Source organism: Dermacentor albipictus, chromosome 1 (genome assembly GCF_038994185.2).
Source record: "Dermacentor albipictus isolate Rhodes 1998 colony chromosome 1, USDA_Dalb.pri_finalv2, whole genome shotgun sequence".
Classification (NCBI taxonomy): Eukaryota; Metazoa; Arthropoda; class Arachnida; order Ixodida; family Ixodidae; genus Dermacentor; species Dermacentor albipictus.
This window is the reverse complement of record NC_091821.1, coordinates 440,611,806-440,634,790: the sequence shown is the minus strand read 5'-3', so window position 1 is coordinate 440,634,790 and position 22,985 is coordinate 440,611,806. Positions and strand designations below refer to the sequence as shown.

At 45.8% G+C, this 22,985-nt stretch overlaps 1 protein-coding gene across 5 annotated transcripts in view; it reads left to right on the top strand.

Moving 5' to 3' along the window:
* The window catches only part of LOC135919947 (uncharacterized), a 150,487-nt gene that overhangs the window by 20,114 nt on the left and 107,388 nt on the right, over positions 1-22,985 (top strand). For 3 of the 5 annotated variants that reach the window (XR_011511476.1, XM_070532329.1, XM_070532330.1), the window contains exon 1: positions 14,177-14,809. Coding sequence is in view for 3 of the 5 variants with exons in the window: in XM_070532329.1 (XP_070388430.1) it covers positions 14,183-14,809 (627 nt within the window). In the remaining 2 variants the exon portion in view is untranslated. Of the gene's footprint in view, positions 1-14,176; positions 14,810-19,346; positions 19,396-22,985 lie in introns of those variants that run through there. The other 2 variants (XM_070532331.1, XR_011511477.1) reach the window with 2 other exon arrangements.

Here is a 22,985-nt window from a genome sequence, read left to right as displayed (position 1 = left end):
GACCCGCTTCAAAAGTATCATGGCGTTGGCTGTATTGATCTTAATTTTGGCGAGGGCCATGCTATTCGCTCCGCTCGCCTTTACGAGCATGCGGAGCACACGGATATGGGTGACGAAGGGTAAAGGGCTGCCATCCGTGAGGTGAAGCGCGATGTCTTCACACTGGCGTTTAGCGGTAGGATATTTCGAACGGCGGCCACGGAGAGTAGGCCTGTAGAGGAGGAGGTCGGACTTCGCAGAGGAGCAGCGAAGCCCCGTGCCTTGGATATAGGACTGTTTAAATCGCGGATTGTAGTGCCGTTTCTATTTGGCCGTCACTGCTTTGGTGAGCCCAGATGGTTATCTCGCCAACGTAAATTGTGTGGTGCAACTCCCTGGCAAGATCGATCATGACGAGGTGAAAGAGCATAGGGGAGATAACGGAGCCCTGGGGGGTTCACACGCTGCCCAGAGTCTAGGTGTCTGAGCGGAGATTCCCCACCGAGAGGAAGGCTGGGCAATTTAACAGAAAGTCTCTGACGTGATTATAAGTGTGTGCGCCAAGATTAACGCGTGAGATGCGGTCAAGAATGGTAGAAAGTGCTATGCTGTCAAAGGCATTTTGAGGTCAAGTCGGAGTATAGCTTTAGTAGTACGTGTTCAGCATTCTAGTATGTGATACTTAAGTTGTAGCATGGCGTCTTGGGTCGACAGATGGGCCCGGAAGCCAATGACTGAGTGAGGATACGCAGCCGCGTCTTCCAGATGGGTGTTAATTTGGGCGAGGTAGGCAGGCTCCATAACCGTTCCCACACATGAGGTTAGTGAGATGAGGCGAAGATGATCGAGGCTAGAAAGTTGGCCGAGTTTGGGAATAAGGATTACCTTTGCTGTTTTCCAGGCCAGGGGAATGGCGCCTCCCTCACCCACCATGAGGTGGGTGACGGAGGCGTCATCTAGGTTACGGAGCGCTTTGTTAGGGACCCTATTGAGGCCAGGAGCAGAGCGGATGTTTAATTTATGCAAGGCGGCTTGGATCTCAGCGACACTATAGTCTTCGTATGGTGGGGTGTTGTGGGTCCCGGTGTAGCAGCCGTGAGGTTGCACTGGGCCCACGGGGAAATACTTGTTAGTGAAGTAGTCTAAGACTTGGGTATGGCCCTGTTTCTTCGTTTTGTACAGAGAAGTTTAGTAAAGCGATCTTGTTGGGAAGAGCGCGTGGCTTGACTATCGTGGAGGTGTTTCAGACGCGTCCAAGAAGAGGGGACAGTGGATGTGTCCATCAGCATTATTGCACAGTTAGTCCTCTGTTGACGATTGAGGGTGAGGCAATGGGCTTCGATTTCCTTTTTGAGGATGGCTATTTTAGTGTGGAGGCGCCTGTTGAGATGTTGCCCGTTCCACCGGGTAGTATCGACGTTTCACCGCGAGGAGATGGGAGAGTCAGCTAAGCGCGCGCTCGAGGCGGCCATCAGTGGTAACGGTGTGCATGGCTGCCTTGGCACCGAAGTGGAGATTTCGGGTCCATGCATCAATGTCCCCTATGCGTTCCGCGTGCTGGTCAGCGGATCGATTCTCGCAAAATGCATCCCAATCAACCCAGGTGAACTCACAGGATTTGGCGGTGATTGCAGCAGTCCGAGGAATAAGTATGATAATGATGGAATGGTCACTACCGAGATCATATTGTGTGTTGCTCCATTGGGCGTCGGTTACGTTCTTCGTAAATGTCAGGTCTCGGGTCGTGTCACGGGAAGTGGAGTTACCGAACCGTGTGTGGAAGGTGGGGTCTGTAATGAAAGTGAGGCCGAGGTCCTGGGAGTCTTGCCAGAGGTTTTCAGCCGCCGTGGTCGAGTAGCCTTACCCCCATACCATGCGGGGTAGGTGGAAACCTCCACCGATAACAAGGGGGTTGGTGCCAGTTACGTTAAGGGCCTTCTTGAAGAGGGTGAGAAGACGGCTTCGAGCTTTGGCGCATGTTAAGGAAAAAAAAAATTTCCTTACGTTTCCTTGTGGTTTTAAGTCCAACGAGAAGGTGTTCGATGTTCCGAACGTGGAGATTGTGTTCAATGGTGGGGATCATCTTGCAGTGCAGAGCAGGTGGGGAGCGTGTGACGGGAGCGTTTCACCTTCCCTGGTTGTTAACCTGGGAGGGTGACCGAATAGGTATGTGTTTCCTGAATTATGACGACGTCTGGTTGAGGGATGAGGGTACGAAGGTGTGACATAAGACTGGTTGCTTGCCGGGATAGCCTTGGCCGTTCCCCTGCCAGATAACTGTTAGTGTGGGCCACGATGAGGATTGGGGGATACCATCAAGGGCAATGCCGGGGTTTCGTGGACGGAAGGAGCGGGCATGGGGAGAGTTTCTAGGTGGGGTTTATTGTTTGTGATGTGCTGCGCCAGGGCGAGAAGGGCATGTCGTATGGATTTGACTGCGTTCTGCAGTGTGTCCATTGTGCTTTGAAGTGAGACTACCATGTACGTAAAATCTGAGCGCACTTCGCCCGCGGCTCCCTCTTGGAGGGCGCGCGTTTTGGGGGCTGGTATCAGTGAAGCGTCGTGGCTAGAGGAGGGGGACACTCCGGCGGGATGCGTAGAAGCGGGTGTTTTGGATTGTTTGAGGTCGCGAACCTCTTGTGAGTGCTTGTGAATTACGCTGCGCATAAAGGCACTTTCTTTTTTGAGGTGAGCTACACACAAACTGGCATCCTGTCTAATGGAGTTACCACCGACTTCTATTGCGCACTCCTTATTGATGCCCATAATATTGTCGTTCATATCTTCAACACTAAGGTCCTTTTCCTGAGTTAAGGCCAAATACCTGTACTGTAGCTTGATCCGGAATTCCTCTAGTTTCCATCTTACCGCTAACTCATCGATTGACCTCTTCTGTGCCAGTTTCTTCCGTTCCCTCCTCAAGTCTGGGCTAATTCGAGTTCTTACCATCCTATGGTCACTGCAGCTCACCTTGCCGAGCACGTCCACATCTTGTATGATGCCAGGGTCAGCGCACAGTATAATCCTATTTCATTTCTAGTCACGGAATTCGGTCTCCTCCACGTCCGCTTTTGGCTATCAGGCTTGTGAAGAAGGTATTCATTATCCGCATATTATTCTGTTCAGCAAACTCTGCTAATAACTCTCCCCTGCTCTTCCTAGAGCCTATGCCATATTCCCCTCCTCACTTGTCTCTAGCCTGCTTCTTGCCTACCGTGGCATTGAAGCCGCCCATCAGTATAGTGTATATTGTTTTGACTTTACCCATCGCCAATTCCACGTCTTCATAGAAGCTTTCGGCTTCCTGGTCATCATGACTGGATGTAGAGGCGTAGAGCTGTACGACCTTCAATTTGTACCTGTTATTAGGTTCGCAACAAGACCTGCAACCCTCTCGTTAATGCTATAGAATTCCTGTATGTTACCAGACTCTTTATTAATCAGGAACCTGATTCCTAGTTCTCGCCTCTCCGCTAGGCCCCGGCAGCACAGGACGTGCCCGCTTTTTAGCACTGAGTGTGCTTCTTTCGTCCTCCTAACTTCATTGAGCCCTATTATATCCCATTTACTGCCCTCTAATTCCTCCAATAGCACTGCTAGGCTCGCCTTACTAGATAACGTTCTAGCGTTAAACGTTGCCAGGTTCAGATTCCAATGGCGGCCTGTCCGGAGCCAGGGATTCTTAGCACCTTCTGCTGCGTCGCAGGTCTGACTGCTGCCATGGTGAGTTGCTTCGAAGCTGCTGGGGACTGAGGTCCAGGATTTGATTGTTCTGTTCATATAGGAGGTTGTGGCCAAGTACTGCACCAGGGTAGCCAAACCTGCGATGGTGAGGGAATGCGATACCGGTTCTGGTCACCGGGATCAGGCAACATTCCAGACCTGTTTATGCAACTTGAGCAGCCCACGGAATTTTTATTTTAATCTGGTAGAAAAATGGCGCGGCACCGGGAATCGACCCATGGTCCTCTTGCTTAGTAATAATAAGTATAATATGGATATTACTGAACATGCTCTCAGGAACGGAGGAAGCCTAAAAGCAGTGAAGAAACTAGGAATAGGCAGGGATCAGATCTATGCGTTAAGAGACAAAGGCGGAAATATCATTACTAATATGGATAAGATAGTTCAAGTGGCTGAGGAGTTCTATAGAGATTTATACAGTACCAGTGGCACCCACGACAATAATGGAAGAGAGAATAGTATAGAGGAATTTGAAACCCAAAAAGTAGCGCCGGAAGAAGGAAATAATTCTAGGGAGCTATGCAAAGGAGGAATGAAGCTGAGGAGGATCAGGCAAAAGCAGATTTGTTGAAGAATGGTGGGCAGATTGTTCTGGAAAAACTGGCCACCCTGTATACGCAATGCCTCATGACTTCTAACGTACCGGAACCTTGGAAGAACGCTAACATATTCCTAATGCAAAAGAAAGGGGACGCCAAAGACTTGAAAAATCATGCACCGATCAGCCCACTGTCCGTTACCTACAAAGTATTTACTAAGGTAATCGCAAATAGAATCAGGAACACCTTAGACTTCTGTCAAACACAGGACCCGGCAGGATTCCATAAAGGCTACTCAAAATTAGACCATATTCACACTATCAATCAGGTAATAGAGAAATGTGCGGAATATAACCAACCCTTATATATAACTTTCATTGATTACGAGAAAGCGTTTGATTCATTCGAAACTCAGCAGTCATGGAGACATTACGGAATCAGGTTGTAGCCGAGCCGTATGTAAAAATACTGAATGATATCTAAAGCGGCTCCACAGCCATCGTAGTCCTCCATAAAGAAAGCAACAAAATCTCAATAAAAAAAGGTGTCAGGCAGGGAGATACGATCTCTCGAATGCGGCTTTTCACAGCGCGTTTACAGGAGGTATTCAGAGATCTGGATTGGGAAGAATTGGCGATAAGAGTAAAATGGAGAATACCTTAGTAACTTGCGATTCGCTGATGATATTGCCTTGCTTAGTAACTCAGGGGACCGACTGCAATACTTGCTCACTGACCTGGAGAGGCAAAGCAGAAGGGTGCCTCTAAAAATTAATCTGCAGAAATCTAAAGTAATGTTTAACAGTCTCGGGAGAGAACAGCAGTTTAGGATAGGTAGCGAAGCACTGGAAGTGGTAAGGGAATACATCTACTTAGGACTTAGGTCGCTACTTAGGTAGTGACCGCGGATCCGGGTCATGAGACTGAAATAATCGGAAGAATAAGAATGGGCTGGGGTGCGTTTGGCAGGCATTCTCAGATCATGAACAGCAGATTCCCATTATCCCTCAAGAGAAAAGTGTATAACAGCTGTGTCTTACCAGTACTCACGTATGGGCCAGAAACCTGGAGGCTTACGAAAAGGGTTCTGCTTAAATTGAAGACGACGCAACGCGCTATGGAAAGAATAATGATAGGTGGAACGTTAAGAGACGAGAAAAGAGTAGGTTGGGTGAGGGAACAAACGCGAGTTAATGACATCTCAGTTGAAATCAAGAAAAAAAAACGGGCATGGGCAGGACATGTAATGAGCAGGGAAGATAACCGATGGTCATTAAGGGCTACAGACTGGATTCCAAGAGCAGGGAAGCGTGGCAGGGGGCGGCAGAAAATTAGGTGGGCGGATGAGATTAAGAAGTTTGCTGGGACAACATGGCCACAATTAGTACACGGCCGGGGTAGCTGGAAAAGTATGGGAGAGGCATTTGCCCTGCAGTGGGTGTAACCAGGATGATGATGATGCTGATGATGCTGCTGCTGCTGCTGATGATGATACAAAAATTTAGCTATCGCTTTCAGCATATTCCCGATTCGAACAGGAAAGCTAGAGCCACTTGAAGGACGAGCGCATGAGGCTGCAAGCCCGCAGTGCCACAGGCCTGCCAACGTTGCTGCTTTTGTCTCCGGTGGTTTGCTGCGAATTACTGCGGCGCTTTCGCGACGTGCACGCTTCCTGCCCGCATATGAATTATTCCAGCAAGAGGCAACCGTGATGAATGGTCAAGCTCTTACCCGAAGCACGCACGCCAGGGCGGAAGCTGTTTGCATACACCGTAACCACTGCAGTGGCGCTGTTTCAGAGCTCGTCCCTTCCGCTCTCCTTCTCTCGTTGGGGCGAAGGATCTGCACAGATGAGCGGCTATGTAAACGTAATTGAAACAGTGTGTTCTGATGCGCGCGATGCGTGCTGGCGACCCGCGAGCTGCGCCCGCGTTTTGTGTGGCGGAACTGGAGAAATTGCGAGCGTTCTCGAATAATGCAGCGCCCGATAAATAATCGGCTTCTACGGCAGCTCTTCGGATACTACACTGGCGCATGCTCATCATGGAAATGCCTCACACGTTTGCGGCACGAGGAGGTGCCGCAATGGGTGATACACTTGAGCTGGCAATCAACAGCTGGGCCGCAGAAGCTCAAAACAAATCCGGCAAAGGAATGTAAAGAAATAAAAGCAAACACAAGGTAAGTATGCTGCACCAAATTTGCAGTAAACACGGATCGTGCTTCCAGCAGCTTAGAGCTAGGGTACTTGACACTCCTGCTCTTTCTCAATTCCATTTTACTTGCCCAACAATCTTTTATTTTTTCGCTTCTTTCGCCTGGCACGAAGCTGCTCATAGTGCATTACATTTCACCATGCCCGTCCTTTGCTCCACAATGAATGAGGGGTGATGGTGCTTAATCTGTACCTTTCTCGCATTTGTTTCCACAAGCCCCAAAAGTGCGAATAAGTGATGAAAGTGCGAATATTGGTTGCGTTTCCTTATGTATATACATTTTGTAGCATTATCATCATAATCGTGCTTTGTCATAGCGTGCAATCACAGACTCTGCAACCTGCTTCGTCATTAAAACGCGCTCTAATCCTAGGCCTGACTGTATGCTGCTGACGCCGCCCCACTCTTCGCCTCACGGAATAAACCAAGGGACGACCGTACGTCGTGTAGCAGCCCTTACATCGTCCTGAAATTCTCGTGGTCCATTTGAATTACAATGCACTTTGAATACAGCTCCTGGGGGGGGCTGTATTCCCAAAGCGTCACTATAGTGGAAATTGAGCACCTATAAAGAATTGTAGTAGCAATGTCTAATATTTTCCCAAGTGCGTAAACATGCGTATCGTTACCTGCAGCTCTCGATTCCTACACAAGCTTCACCGCACTGGTCAAGCGTTTTCTTTTACGTCCAGAAGCATAAATATGTCCGCTCATACCGTTTCGCGCAGCGTCCCATCTTCAGCAATCCGTAGCATCGGCAGCCCGGGGATGCCTTGTTATGGTCACGTCTGGCTATTTAGGAATCGCACGCTAGAGACGTTGTGTCCGCCGGGACAAAGTTTCTCTCCCCGAAAATTAGATGGCTTGCCCACAAGAGATTCATAAAGGCGTTCTATAGCGCTCGTCGATGTATGCGTCCGTGCCGTAATGATTTAAATGTCTGGCTTTTGCACCACAGGTCCTGTGTTCGAATCCTGCTGGCGGATGATTTCAATTAGCAAGGTAGTGCGGACTGTAGCCAACATTAATTTTGCTTTAACCCTTCGAGGGTCAATTTTTTTTTGCCATATGCGACCACCCAGGGTTGATTTTTTTTATTGCACATTTAAATTCTTCAGAGGGACCTATTTCTTAAAAAATTTACCGTTACTTTTCTAGGGTGACCGTAAAGTGAGAAAAAATGTTTTGCATTGGCATATATGTACTGTTTATTCATGGAAAACATCAAAAAATAGCAAATAAAGTTACAAGAATTTTAACAAATGGGCGCATTGTTATATACAATGTCCACACGAGAAAAATACAGAAGGAGAATGCGCACACGAAAATTTTTCGCAAGTCTCAAATGTTCCTCTTGCACTAATATTTCTTCAGCGTGTGGTAGTCCTTGAAGCATGGCTCCACGCAGAGCGGTTTGTTGCACTCAGCGCACATGTACCATCTGTCCTTGCGATATTTTTCTCCCGAGTGGTGTTGGCGCAGACGTGGCATCTCCTCTGGGTACTGCTTCCCTGAGCAGCCGTGGGAGGAAACTTCTGAATAAAGTGGCAAAAAAGAAAACGCATGCACGGCGGCATCCTTCGTATGCGGACCCCTGTGAGTAACAAACGAGCGAGTAACAGACGGTCACCCTTTGAGTGATAAGAACGAGATAGCCATCAGTTTCGCGAGCGAAAGAAGCCGAAACTGCATGCGGAACAAAACCAAAACTAACCGCCGCGCATCCGCGAGGGCGCCAATGCGCGAGCGGTAGCAGACGCTTCGGAGCAAAAAAAGAACTATACAACGAAAACCGAAAAAGAGAGACGCAAGAAATTAAATTCCATGTAATCCCACATAGTGGCAGCATATGTCAGGCAAGAAAAAGTTAGGAAATTAGCACGCGTTTTAAACGTACAGACGGTGCCATAAATATACGGAATCGAACATTTTCGGACCTGTTAGCGGCGCCGCATATTTACGGTATCAACCCTCAAAGGGTTAACCGATTGCAGTGCGACTACAGCAGAAAATGAAAGCATTAGGGAGAAATATCCCCAAGCCAACTGGTACTTTAGCCAAATATAAGTACGCTCTTAACTCCGCGCAATGTAAAGTGCGAAGAGAATGTATTTGTCTTTTTCTATGAAATATTTGAAGCACTTCTGCGCTTATTTACTAGATCGTAAGGCTAAATGCATGAAAAAGCAAGTTTTTTTTTGTCTGTCAAACTGTCTTGTTGGGGATAGGTAGACGCCAATAATAGTAAAAGACAGCCTCTTCTTTTTCACACTAACGCAGACGTATTGGTTACCGTCATGTGGCGCTACGGGTTGGGAAAAATACGTAAGGTCCTTACGAACGTAAACCAGAACCTTACTACTACGGACACACGTGATTGAAACAAAAGGTTCATATCCTGATAGTCTTATGGGGACTGATAAGTTCGGTTCACAGATGACCAGTATAAGAAAGTAGTTTTCAAACACGAACTGCCGTAAACTCGAATACGTGACCTGAGACCTCTCGCATTCCATTGGAATATGGAGGCACTTCTGACATCGTCCCGGAACGATCGCTGTTGTTGTCGATGATCCATGGTTCTGCTGTAGAAGTTCTCAAGCACTGGACTTTTAAAGGCTCGCTAGAACCGGATTGATGGCATCCAGCACTTGACACGCACTTCGAGCTGTTGGTGTCTGTAGCTTGTCCAGAGGAACACGAATAGCACTCACAAGAGCTGATCATGACAACACTTTGTTGATCCATGGTCCGTCAATTTATCAGGAACAGTCGAAGTGTCCCTTGCTGTGTAAGTCTGATTTCGCTCAGTAGGAGTATGTAGCCTCGGGAGTGCAGGCCAAGCGTCAGCAGCGCTGCTGTTCGTTGCACCTTTGTCCTTTGAGCTGACTGCATTTGGCCTGGGCGGAAGAGCGGGTGGTAATGTACGTGGCTGGCGCTCTGCAGAGGCTTTGCAGGTTCGTAATTGACGTCGGCGAAGTGATCGTTGTCGCCTAATGTGTCTGCTTCTCGGTGAGACGAGTGGCCTCTATTTCTTCAATATTGCCATTTCCTTGCGAATCAAAGAGCATTCCTTCGAGGATGCATCGTGAGGGCCGCTGCAATTTGTGCACTTCAGCACACTGGCCTCTCACGTGTTAGGGCCGTGGATCCCAGTGCAGCGCGAACAGACGGAAGTGTCATAACACACATTACTCACATGGCCAAGCTTCATGCACTTCCAGCACTGCTGCGGTTTTGGTATAAAGGGGCGAATTTCGTGTCGGAAGTGGCCCACTTTTACATGTGATGCGAGGGATTTGCCCTTAAATATGACCTTAACACGCCCTGGCGTGCCGAGACGAAACGCGTTTGTGGTGATGGTGTTTTCTGTAGTTGGCTTGATTAACACTGACAGACAGGAGCCGACAATGGTCTCGTCAACATTGTAAATTACGCCAGTAATGACTTGTTTGTCCAGCAGAATATGAGGGCGGGCTTTCATCCCGTCAAGTTCCGTGACTTTGCGCAAAGAATCCAACGCAGCCGCGTGTTTTATGTCAATCGCTGGGACGTTCTTACCGATGTTCACTCTGATGTCTATGATTTCATTCAGAACCAGTGCCTCTAGATGTGAAGACACGTCTTACCTGTTCAGGCGTCTCAGGTTGTCAGTGGCGACAACTGGCGCGAACAGGATGGTGAGCACATCGGTATTCTGCGAAGATATCATGGTAGACTCACTCGAACTCGATCATGCGCTGAGAAACCTTCGCTTTGCTTTACGACTCCACACCAGCTCGAAGGTGCCGTCACAAGAATCTTCACTCCTGACATAGTACTGCTTGGTGTCACCGCTGTCAGTGGCGCTCTCAGTGCCGTTGCGCTTCCTGGAGGCAGCCGCCGCGGGCACTGCCGAGCCCGGCGGACGCGCGTGAGGCTCCATCTTCATCGCAGTTAAGGAGGAAACACCAGTTCACTGGCAAAGTCTCAGAAATTCACAAAATGAGTAGAGCTGGAAGGCTCGGCGTTCTGCCTGAAGGACACTTCGTGTTCTTCCTGCAATTATTGGTATCGTTTAGGATTTCTGCGTGAAGACGATTTCATTCAAGGGATGTTCGAGGCAAGAAATACGATATTCTGACTACATTTGATGCCTACTTTCTGACGATAAAGACGATGCAATATGTTAAATAGCAAGTGTGGTATTAGAGAACGTATACTGGTTGCTCTGAAGTACCTTCGACTAATGTAACATCATTAATGCCCACCAATGCATAACGACATAACTGTTTTGCGTTCCCTTCCAGTGAGCAGAGCACGTGGCCTCGGGCACAACAGGAGGAAGTCATGTCGCAGTTGACGTCGTAATTATCGTAATGTTACATTTTATTGCGACACTTCTCGATAGATGAAATATTATTACCACAGCGCGTATAAACAGATGACAAAAAATGAAAGCTTTGATCCTTTAAATAAGGAATATTTATTTATTTATATTTATCCTTTAAAAATGAAATGATAAATAAATTATTCTTTAATTAGGCGAAAGCGAACGTATTGGCCGGTTTTATTTTTATGGTGCTGCCCCGTGCAAATGAAGAAAAGAAGCAGTAGAAGCCCTGGAGCTGTTCCCGAAATGAACATTGTCGTTATATTACTGATGTCGTTTCCTGTTCTTTTTTTCATTTTCACCATCACAATTAAACGTACACACGAAGATTGAAAGTTGTTTTGATATATGCCATGATTGAAATTGCAATATATATTAAAGAATCGTGTGGCAGCACACGCTTAAAGCAATAAATGAGCGCTGTGCGCACTTTTATTTCACTTAGTGGGGTATATTAAATGTTATTTGTTAAGAATATGTGAAATGAAGAGGAACATGGGCACAATGTGCTAAACACTCAAAGCATTTTCGGAAGCACCTAGCCAGATAGTAAAAACAAATGAGGGTCTCATACCTATGCACCACCTCGATATCCATACGAAATGGCGTAATGGCTAGGAGTGACACACCACACACAGGTTTTATTCTGATGGGCTTCTTCAGACGTTACTTCAGCTCATGCTGACATGAAATCTTTATTTTATGGTCGAGTGCCAAGAATAAGCAGGAGTAAGTGCACTCGCTCACTCACTCACTCACTCCTCACTCACTCACTCACTCACTCACTCACTCACTCACTCACTCACTCACTCACTCACTCACTCACTCACTCACTCACTCACTCACTCACTCACTCACTCACTCGCTCGCTAACACTCCATTCCATTGGTGACCGCGTCGCAGGCAAGCCCAAGCATCACTCACTCACTTCCTTATCCACTTACTACTGCATCCATCTGCTCACTGACTCGAAGAGCAGTACAATCATTTGTCTATTGGCTAGATATGATTCGGTGAATTCACACTATCGAAAAATTACTGAGTATTACACTCAACCAAACTTACTCTCCATTCCCCCCTCTTCAGTATTCACTTGCTCTCGGTCACATATACCGTGTGTCCCAGCTAACGTTAGCAAGGATACAATTACAAGACGTGCGGTGTTCAGTTTCGAAATCTCTGGTGACCGAACGCGTTAAAATCATACCTTGCACCGATTTTTTATAAGCGATGCTTTTTTTTTTGCGAGCTAACCCCGTTTTCGTGACCGTGACTGCTGCGTAGCTGTTCTCTAGCCGAATGAGCCAACCAATCACAGGGCAGGACACGCGCCACGTCATCGCCGCTAGGTTCCTTGCCCCTGCACAACATGGCGCTCGCATCTGTGCATCCGTGGCAGCGGCTGCCACGCGGGGGATAAAATAACAGAACAAGAAAAACGTGTACTCGTGTTTCTACTCTTAAAGGGCCCCTGAAACGGTTCGGACAAATTTTGTAGGTGAGTAGGGTACAGCTAAAGTTAATCATTCGCACCACAATTTGTGTGAAACGTCTCATATTCAGAGAGCTACGGACGATTACAAGTTACCCTCCTTCATAAACATGCATTTTCCCCTCAACTTGTTCGCCAAGTGATCGGGGCTAAGCTGCACCTTCACTGGCTCGGCGTCATGATGGCACGTCGTGTTGTCGACTTCCGGTTCTCTAGGAGCGAGCGCGCGAAGCCTCTCTAATCTCTCCGCCAGCTGCTTGGCAGTCGTCCCCAAGCGAGAGCTGTCAAAGCAGCATGCGTTGCGAGCATTCTGTCGTAGCGCCAAACGTGTCTGGTATCCCGGTAACCACAGGCTAACCGGGCGTTTCGACGGAATGGTGGAGGTATAAACTCAAGCTGATGAAGTAAATTTGGCGTAGACGTACGCGAGCTGGCTGATCGGTCTCCACGGTCCAGCCACCCGTTGGCGCAGAGCTTAACCAGCCAAAGAGCTTACATTTCTCGAACCAAGTGTAAAACATTTTAAATATTTACAAAAACAACGTGTTAATGATTACACTCCCGCCTAAAAATTTACACCAGCAGCAAAGAATACATTTTGTTACTGCCACTGTGTGTGGTTGAGCTCTGTGCCACCAGGTGGCTGCACCGTGCAGACCCTTCACATTTGCGCTTCTGCTCATCCCATGAAAAACACGCAAGGGGAGACGGCCAGGCCCTGCCCCTTGCGCTTGCGTATAGCCTAATACCAGACTCGCGAAATGCCATTGCGTTAGTAATCTTCCGGTGTAATGTGACGGCCGGAAACGCGCAAATTATGGCGCTGATTGAATAGCGGCAGTCCGATGCGCTGCAGCCAGTCCGCTCGTCTGCTGCCATGCAGAGGGACACGATGTCGCAGCTTCACATATTGCCAGTCGCTACGATTGCAGTCCACAGCGCAACAAGTCGGATTATAGTACTCGCGAAAAGACTGAAGACGACTCTGACCGCGGAGCTCTCGTCGAAATGGAGCACGTTGTAACACAAGCAGAAGACGCTTGCTGTGTGCCAGAAGTGCCTAAGTGTAGTGAGGAATTGTTCTTCTGCATTCTCTTTCTGTTGCTTTCTTTTTATAGAAACAAGTTAACTAATATGCCAACTATTACGACCATCATTTGTTCCACATAAAGGTGCAAAGAATATTGATGACGTTCCTGGGCAGCCAATCGGATGGTTCCCCCACATCACATCATCTGGGTGGTTTACGTTACATGGGTAAAGGCGGCTGAAAATTTCGCCGAGCAGTGTGCTGCGATGGGCAGCGACGTACGTTTTCAAAGCTTTATAGTAAAGTACACGCTTTATGCGGAGCACTTAAATGCGTCACTTATTGATCAGAAGGACCTACTCTAACGACTCAGTACGTTTGTAGAAAATCGTCAAAATCGCTTCAGGGTGCCTTTAATGTACTCAGACTTAACGCACTCAGTTATGCACTCAAGTTCGCGGTGTGAATATATAGCTAGTTGGATCTGCTGCATTGCTTATTCAATATTTTTTACATCTTGGCTAACATTAGCGGGGGCACCCTATGTACTACAGACAGTCGCATGCAATGAAAAAAAAACATATGCATGGACATCACAGGAGAAGGTGCCTCCCGGTATGTGCCTCGTCGCCAATCGTGTAAAATGGCGGCAAGAGGGACACGTGTCGCCCTAGGCGAGAAAATAAGTTGCACGCAACATCAGAAGATAAAGCAACGCTTCTCACTATGCATTCGACGAGCTTCCGTTTCCTTGTGTGCATAGCGTACCAGAAAAGGAAGGGAAAGAAGCGGGCGTGACGCCGGCACCAACATGATTGTGCCACTCACGCATTTTCTTCTGCTAACGCAGGTTATCTGCTGCACCGACGCACAGCCACCTCATCGCAAAGGCAGCGCAGACGCAGAGGGTCGTGTATCGACGACTACGGCATTCAGGATGGAGCACGCAAGCTTCGGCGGCAGCGACTTCGATGTGTGCCCAGCTACCTTGTTTGGACAGTGCCGACTTTTGGTCAACGAACCTTGGGCGGATGACGGCCATGTCTACGGTGTACAAAAGGCGGACTGGATCAGTGCAGCATCGGGGCGTGAGGCCGGCACCAACATGATTGTGCCACTCACGCATTTTCTTCTGCTAACGCAGGTTATCTGCTGCACCGACGCACAGCCACCTCATCGCAAAGGCAGCGCAGACGCAGAGGGTCGTGTATCGACGACTACGGCATTCAGGATGGAGCACGCAAGCTTCGGCGGCAACGACTTCGATGTGTGCCCAGCTACCTTGTTTGGACAGTGCCGACTTTTGGTCAACGAACCTTGGGCGGATGACGGCCATGTCTACGGTGTACAAAAGGCGGACTGGATCAGTGCAGCATCGGGGCGTGAGGCCGGCACCAACATGATTGTGCCACTCACGCATTTTCTTCTGCTAACGCAGGTTGGTGATTATTCTAATGAGAGTTTCACCTTTTACGTATTCATGGTGCCGGTTACGCCCCGTGGTTTAAGTGTGCATTCAGAGTACCGTACTGTGCGTTGTCATGCCAAACGTCGTTTCTTTTTACTGCGAAGATATGCATTGTATTTCTTGCTTTTATTCCTGTGCGGTGACATAGAGCTAAATCCTGGCCCAACTACTGCTGAAACGCTGAATCTAATTTTGGATGGCCAAAGGGAAATAAAGGCCAAATTACAGGCTATCGAAACATCGCAGAATCAAGGCCAAATAGCTATAGAAGAGCTTAAGTCACGATTAGATTCTGTGGAAACTGCAATAACACAGTTTGCAAACCTAAGAGGAGCTGTTACTGAATGTAGGAAGAAAACTGAAGATACCCACAGCACGGTGAAGGCCTTATCCCGCAAAATAGACGACTTGGAAAACCGCAGCAGGCGATGTAACCTGATATTTTATGGTGTCCCTGACAGTGAAAGTCGTGAACTGTCCGCTGTCTCCGAGAAAAAAGTACAAGAAATTGTATCACGTTTAGGACTAGCACCAGTGCAGATTGAAAGGGCACACAGACTCGGCCGGTTCCAGGCCAATAAACCTCGGCCGCTCATTGCAATGTTTTCAATGTTTAAAGATAAACAAGCGATTCTAGCCAACGCCAAGAAACTAAAAGGATCGAATATTAGTATATCAGAAGATTTTTCAGAGGCAGTGCGCAGAAAACGAAAGTTTCTTTGGGAATTCGGCAAAAGGAATGCCCTTGACGGTGCTCGCGCAAACCTAAAATATGATAAGCTGTTTATTAACGGGCAAGCATATGTATATGATGAAGGTAGGGGCCAGGTTGTGCAAACGACATGACGCATGCGCAGCTCCGTAGCAGATGTAACTTTCCTTGTTGTCAACTGCCGTAGTATCAAGAACAAAATAGATGATTTCCACAACCTTCTGTGCATGACCAAACCAACTGTAGTGCTTGGAACGGAATCATGGCTAGATGAAGAAATAACGAGCAATGAAGTCTTTCCAAGCGGCTACACATGCTTTAGGAACGATAGAAACCGTCATGGTGGTGGGGTCTTTATACTTGTTCACACATTGCTTTCTTGTTATGCTCTTGATATCGGCAGCCCAAATTGCGAGGATATATGGTGCAAGATTCGGTTACCAAACGGGAAAACATTATCAGTATGTTCATTTTATAGGCCTCCTTCAAGCCCTCTTGCTTTCTTGTCTGATTTTTCAAAGACGATAGAGACAGTCAATACAGATTATCTTGTCATTGGCGGGGACTTTAACATCCCAGAGCTTTCTTGGAATAAGCACCCTTCTAATACTAGGGCTACATCTGCAGTGGCAAAGGAATTGTTGATGATACTAAGCAGTTTTTCCTTAACCCAGGTGGTAACAGAAGGTACGAGACAAAATAACGTTTTAGACTTAATTTTAACTAATCAGCCAAATTGGATTAGGAAAGTTTTGGTGGTTCCAGGTATTAGCGACCATAAAGCTGTGGTTTGTGAAATGAAGTTGACGTACGAAAAGACGCAAAGCTCGGGAGCCCGAAGGATGTATAATTACAGCCAAGCCAACATAAATGAAATAGGACTTGCATTACAGGAATTCCTCCCAAAATTCGAAATACTTTCTGAGACAATCGGCGTTGATGAGTTATGGGTACTTTTCAAAGCAAAAATGCTTGAGATGCAGGAAAACTATGTGCCGTCGTGGGTGCAGACCAAACGGCGCGCAAAATCTAAGCCATGGTTTAATGGTGAGCTGCGACGCCTCACTAGTAAAAGAAATAGGATATACAGGAAATATAAAAGAAACTCCATTTCGGAAACTTGCGATCAACTTGCGACCATAACCAGAACGCTGCAAACAAGAATCCACCAGGCAAAACAAGAATTCTTTGGTGCTTTGCCTTCTCGATTTGAAACTACAAAAAAGCTATTCTGGAATCTTGTCAAGTATAACAGAAAAGACAAAGTATGTATTCCATCACTTCAGCATGACGGAGTGGAAATAGAAAATAGCTTAGAAAAAGCCAACTGCTTCAACAAGTTTTTTGCTTCCATTTTCTCACCCAGTGCCTCGAGCGCAATTCCGCATCCGTCTACTAATGAGATCATCGAAAACATGGATGATATAATTATTGATGAAACTGGAATACGGTCTCTTCTTGAACGTATAGACTCCAGTAAAGCAGGGGGGCCTGATGGATTGACGGGCGCTTTTCTCAAATTGTGTGCGTCGTTCATCCCTCCCTTTCTTAAGATACTGTACTCGAAGTCATTGAACACCGGGGTCCTACCTAATGAATGGAAGATGGCGTGCGTTGTGCCAGTGTATAAATCGGGGCCTCGCGAACTGGTCGGCAATTACAGACCGATATCTCTAACGAGTATTGTCTGCAAAGTATTAGAGCACATCTTGTGCAGTAACATGATGACACACATTACCAATCATAACCTCCTGAATCAGAAACAGCATGGTTTCAGGCAAGGGCTTTCCTGTACAACTCAATTAACAGAATTCGTTCATGAAGTTTGTGGTGCACTGGATGCTCGTTCTTGTGTTGACTCGGTGTTTGTAGATTTTAGAAAAGCTTTTGACCTGGTGGATCACAAATTGCTTGTATGTAAACTACGCTGGTTTAATATCAATGACCAAGTAATTGCATGGATTCAGGAATACCTTTCTTTGCGGTTTCAGCATGTAGTGGTAAATGGCGCAGAATCTAGTGCGGCCCGCGTAACGTCTGGCGTCCCACAGGGCTCGGTATTGGGCCCATTGCTTTTCTTATTGTTTATAAATGACCTTCCCAACACTATTGTTTCTTCCGTAAGATTGTTTGCTGATGATCTGATAATATATAGAGAAATTACAAGCATTGCCGATACTGTTATCTTGCAAAATGATTTAGTTGAACTACAAAACTGGTGCAGGGAGTCACATATGCAAATAAACACACAGAAAACTGTCCACATGCGCTTTACTAAAAAGTGTATGCCAGAAGCCGTATATTATCTCTCCGGTTCCCCATTGCAGATTGTTCACGAGTACAAGTACTTGGGTGTATTCCTCACGCCGTCCATGTGTTGGCACAGGCATGTTGATTTCATTACAGCAAAGGCATGCAAAGTGTTAGGATTTCTACGGCGCAATACAAAACTCTTTCCCCAGCAGGCTCGCGATCTTCTGTACAAAAGCTATGTTAGACCCATTTTAGAATATGGATGTACCGTATGGGACCCTCCTACGTGTACCGACCGAGATAAACTTGAGAGAGTTCAGAATATAGCAGCACGGTACGTAATCGGCAACTATGACAGAAACCTTAGTATTACTAGTGCAAAACAAACATTAAAATGGGACACCTTAGAAAAGAGAAGGCAGACATTACGCTTGAAACTTTTTCACAATATATTTTATGACCAAATCGGAATAGACCGTAATAAGTATATTCTTCAGCCACATTATATATCCAGACGAACAGATCACGAGCTCAAGGTTAGGGAATACACTTGTAGAACTAAACTTTTCAAAAGCACCTTTTTCCCCAAAACCATTTTAGAATGGAATCGACTGCCTGCTGCCGTAGTTAGTATACTTAATAATGAACATTTTGCAAATGCTCTTTGAAATTTTCTTCTTTATTTTTCAGTATGCAGTAATTGCAGAGTTTGCTATCATTATATAGTGCTTTATTACTTAATTCTATGATGCCGTTTCCTGCGTGCTGTACATTGATATCCTGATGTACCATTTTTGTCATGTCATTTTTGCGTTTTTTTTTCTCTTTTTCTCTTTCATTGTATTGTATAGCATAATACTGTTTATTCGATGCCATAAGCTGCTTACATTGATGTATGTAACCCCCCCACTGTAATGCCTAAATGGCGCTGTGGGTATGAGAGTAAATAAATAAATAAATAAATAAACAACATGATAGAGTCGACCGCGTTGAAGGGAAGGGAAACTCAGAAACAGAAGGTGCTGTTTGAAGTTGGTCGACCAACGAGCTAGCTCGCTCGCCCTGCTATCGCAAACAAATCGGCCTGCTCATCGTGCTTTAGGCGAACCGCGGTCTGTGTGAATGGGAACAGAAATGAGACTACGGTAAAGCACTGTGTGTGAGCGCCGTTTCTGCATTTTGCTGTCCTTGCATGCGAAGCGTAATGTAACAAAATCCTGACATTGCGCTTCATATTGCTGGCACAGAGAGTTCTCAGGGTTTTATGTTTCCTGTTGCTTTCGATGGCACGCAAGCGCAATGTTTGAGCGAATGAGAACGTCTCGCGTCTAGTCCTTTGCTCTCTTGTTAGCACGAGGATCATGTTACCATACATATCTGCAATATTGTATGAACTTGACGTTAGCGGATTTCCTCAGAAACGCATATATTTATCCACCTTGCTGAGAGATCTTTGCACATTATGCATTTATGAGCATTTAAGACGTTATGCTTGCAGGCCATGAAGGAAGAGTTATTCCGCCTGTTTTTCATCCATTACAGGATGTACAATTGATCTGTGCGATAACAACGGCCGATTGGCGTAAGTACGGTGAGTTTCCGGCTTTAGAGACAACTTTAGAGACAAGCACGAATATTATCATGACAAAACAATAGAGGCCACAAAAATGTTTCGCTTTTCCATGTCATCATATATAAAAACGCATGGACAGTGTCCCGTTGTCTCCACCATTTAATATTATCAACCGCAATAGGTTCTTTGCGTTCAAGACTCATACTCTGTCTTGTTCTCGAGCTTAAATAGTAAAAGTAATGTTAGCTACAGCGCGAGCCAATTAGCCTAGGCACAAAGCAAGGACGGCCTTGCTTTGTGGTCTACGATGCAATGACAGATAAAAATAATGTATGTACTTTGTGGAACCACTTCACGACAGTTTTAAAGGAATGCTTATCACTTTTTTACCACTGAAGGTGAAGTGCTCACAGAAATTTAATCCCTGGATAACCCGCAACTTGATACTTGAGGCGGTGACTACGACGCGTCTGGCAGAAAGTTCCAAGAAATCCTGATATCATTGCCGATCTTGGTAGTTATGTTCAAGTAGAAGTAAAACCATCTAAAAGGCACTTTCTATCTCTGATATTGACCGAGTACTTGAAAAGCTCGCCTCAGATATTCTAGAGATAGTTGTCAGATAGCAAATCAGTTATATGTGGAGTTAACATAAACGGCGCCACATGTAACGATTCCGCCCTAACTGTGCGAGAATTCAATAATTACTTCTGTTCATTATTTACCCGAAAATCACCTAATGCTCCTCTTACAATGGCGCGCGACAGAGTATCAACCGCATTGTTATATCTAGGGAAGGTATTTTGTCTTTGATGTTACAATTAGACACTTAGAAGTCGGCGGGCCCTGATATCTGGCGTTATGAGTGTTTAAGACGATATTGCGAATGGATTTAGCATTTTCTCTTAAGAATCTTTAATGCATCACTGCGAGAACCAACAGTGCCGGGTGACTAACTGATGACAAGAGGTGTGCCAGTATTAAAATCGGGAGACAAACTGAAGATAGCCAATTACCGCCCGATCTCAATCCCATGCACCATGTATAAGATATTGGAACACCTAATTTTGAAAAAGTGGTCCAGTGTATTGAAGACAACCATCTTTACTTGGTGCAGCAATGCGGTTTTCTGAAACACTTGTCAACTGTGATGCAGCTCTTTGAAACAATCCACACCTTTGCCACGGCAAATAATTGTTCAGAATAAATTGATATAATCGCAATAGACTTTTCAAAGGCATTTGACACGGCTTACCATGTAAGTTACACGGCTTACCATGTAAACACGGCTTACCATGTTTACACGGCTTACCATGTACCATGTACCATGTTACCATGTAACATGTAATTACATGTTACAATGTAATGAAAACATGCTAGAGCTTCTTGTTGATTTGGAGATTATCAAGTGGGTAGAAGTCTATTTGCACATAAGGTACCAGTTTGTAGAGATTTCTGGTGCGCGTTCACTCACGTTGCCTGTGACGTCCGGAGTACCACAGGATTCGGTCTTGAGACCTATTTTGTTTCTGCCATATTATATTTGTATTGCAAAAGATTTTCATTTTCCTGTTGATGTGATACTGTTCGCGCACAACTGTGTGCTATTTATTCGCCCGAAATGTCTCACTGACCAGGTCTTGCTGAATGCTTCCTTAAGAGCTGTTGAGTGGTGTGAAAAAATGGGATATGAAAATTAATTTTGATAAAACCGCATGTATGTCTGCATTAAATAGGAAAGAGCCACTGGTGCTTACACATAAAATTCAAGATAAAACAGTTAGCCGATCTTGGGGTACAGGGGAACTTGGGGTACAGGGGAACGCATGCTGGGCATTTCATGGCGCAAATTAGGAGATGTGACGCCTGTGACAAAGATGATGGCTTATAGAAAAATAGTAAGGGCAACCTTAAAATATGCTAGCATAATCTAGGAGTCGCACAGTCAAAAGCAATTCGATGAGTTGGAACGAATCTAATGATTAGTAGTCAGGGTTATTTACTCATGTTACCATAGGACTCAGTCAGTGACTGCGTTACTCCACAGGGCTAACGTACAAAAACTGTCTATATGTAGCGAAATCGCATGTTTGAAAATTTTGTACCAGCTGTGTAATCAAACACCAAACTGAGGTCCTAGTTTATATTTGCGCCCTACACTACAATTCCTTTATTATTTAAAACTATTGCTATTGCTTTACTATTACTACTATTGCTATCATTATTTACGGTTACTGCTATTTAACCTACAATACATGAGTAGATGTGTTCAAGCTTTCTGGCACGTACAATTTCCCAATCAAACAAACTCGATTATGGGGGTGTTTGTGCACTGCCAATTACCTGAGGCTTTTCAGCGACGTTTGGAGCTGCTTTATATAAAGGATTGCGTATTCTTTTCTTCAGTCCTGTACAGTATTGTGATTTTATCATCATCAGCAGCAGCAGCCTGGCTACGCCCACTGAAGGGCAAAGGCCTCTCCCATACTTCTCAAGCTATCCCGGTCACGTGTTAATTGCGGCCATTTTGTCTCAGCAAACTTCTTAATCTCATCCGCCTACCTAACTTTGTGCCGCCCCCTGCTACGCTTCCCTTCTCTTGGAATCCAGTCCGTAACCCTTAATGACCATCGGTTATCTTCTCTCCTCATTACATGTCCTACTCATGCCCATTTCTTTTTCTTGATTTCAACTAAGATGCAATTAACTCGAGTTTGTTCCATCACCCAATCTGCTGTTTCCTTATTCCTTAACGTTACACCAATCGTTATTTCCATAGCTCGTTGCGTCGTCCTCAATTTAGTAGAAACATTTTCGTGAGCCTCCGGGTTGCTGCCCCCTACGTGAGTACTTAAGACACACATGTTATACACTTTTCTTTTAAGGGGTAATGGGAACCTGTTGTTCATAATTTGAGATTGCCTGCCAAATGCACCCCAGCCCTTTCTTATTCTTTTGACTATTTCAGACTCGTGATACCGATCCGCGGTCGCTACCTATCCTAAGTAGATATAATCGCTTGCTACTTCCAGTGCCTCGCTACCTACCGTAAATCGCTGTTCTCTTCCAAGACTGTTTAGCATTACTTTAGTTTTCTGTAGATTAATTTTTAGGCCTACCCTTCTGCTCTGCCTCTCCAGCTCAGTGAGCATGCATTGCAATTCATCCCCTGAGTTACTAAGCAAGACAATATCATCAGCGAGTCGTAAGTTACTAAAGTATTCTCCATTAACCTTTATTCCCAATTCTTCCCAATCCAGGTCTCTGAATTGATCCTGCAAACAAGCTGTCAATAGCATTGGAGAGATCGTATCTCCCTGTCTGACGCCTTTCTTTATTGGGATTTCGTTGCTTTCTTTGTGGAGGACTACGGTGGCTGTGGAGTCGCTATAGATATCTTCCAGTATTTTTACATAAGGCTCATCTACACCCTGATTCCGCAATGCCTCCATGACTGCTGAGGTTTTGATTGAATCAAGCGCTTTCTCGTAATCAATAAAATCTATATATAAGGGTTGGTTATATTCTGCACATTTCTCTATCACTTGATTGATAGTGTGAATATGGTCTATTGTTGAGTAGCTTTTACGAAATCCTGCCTGGCTCGT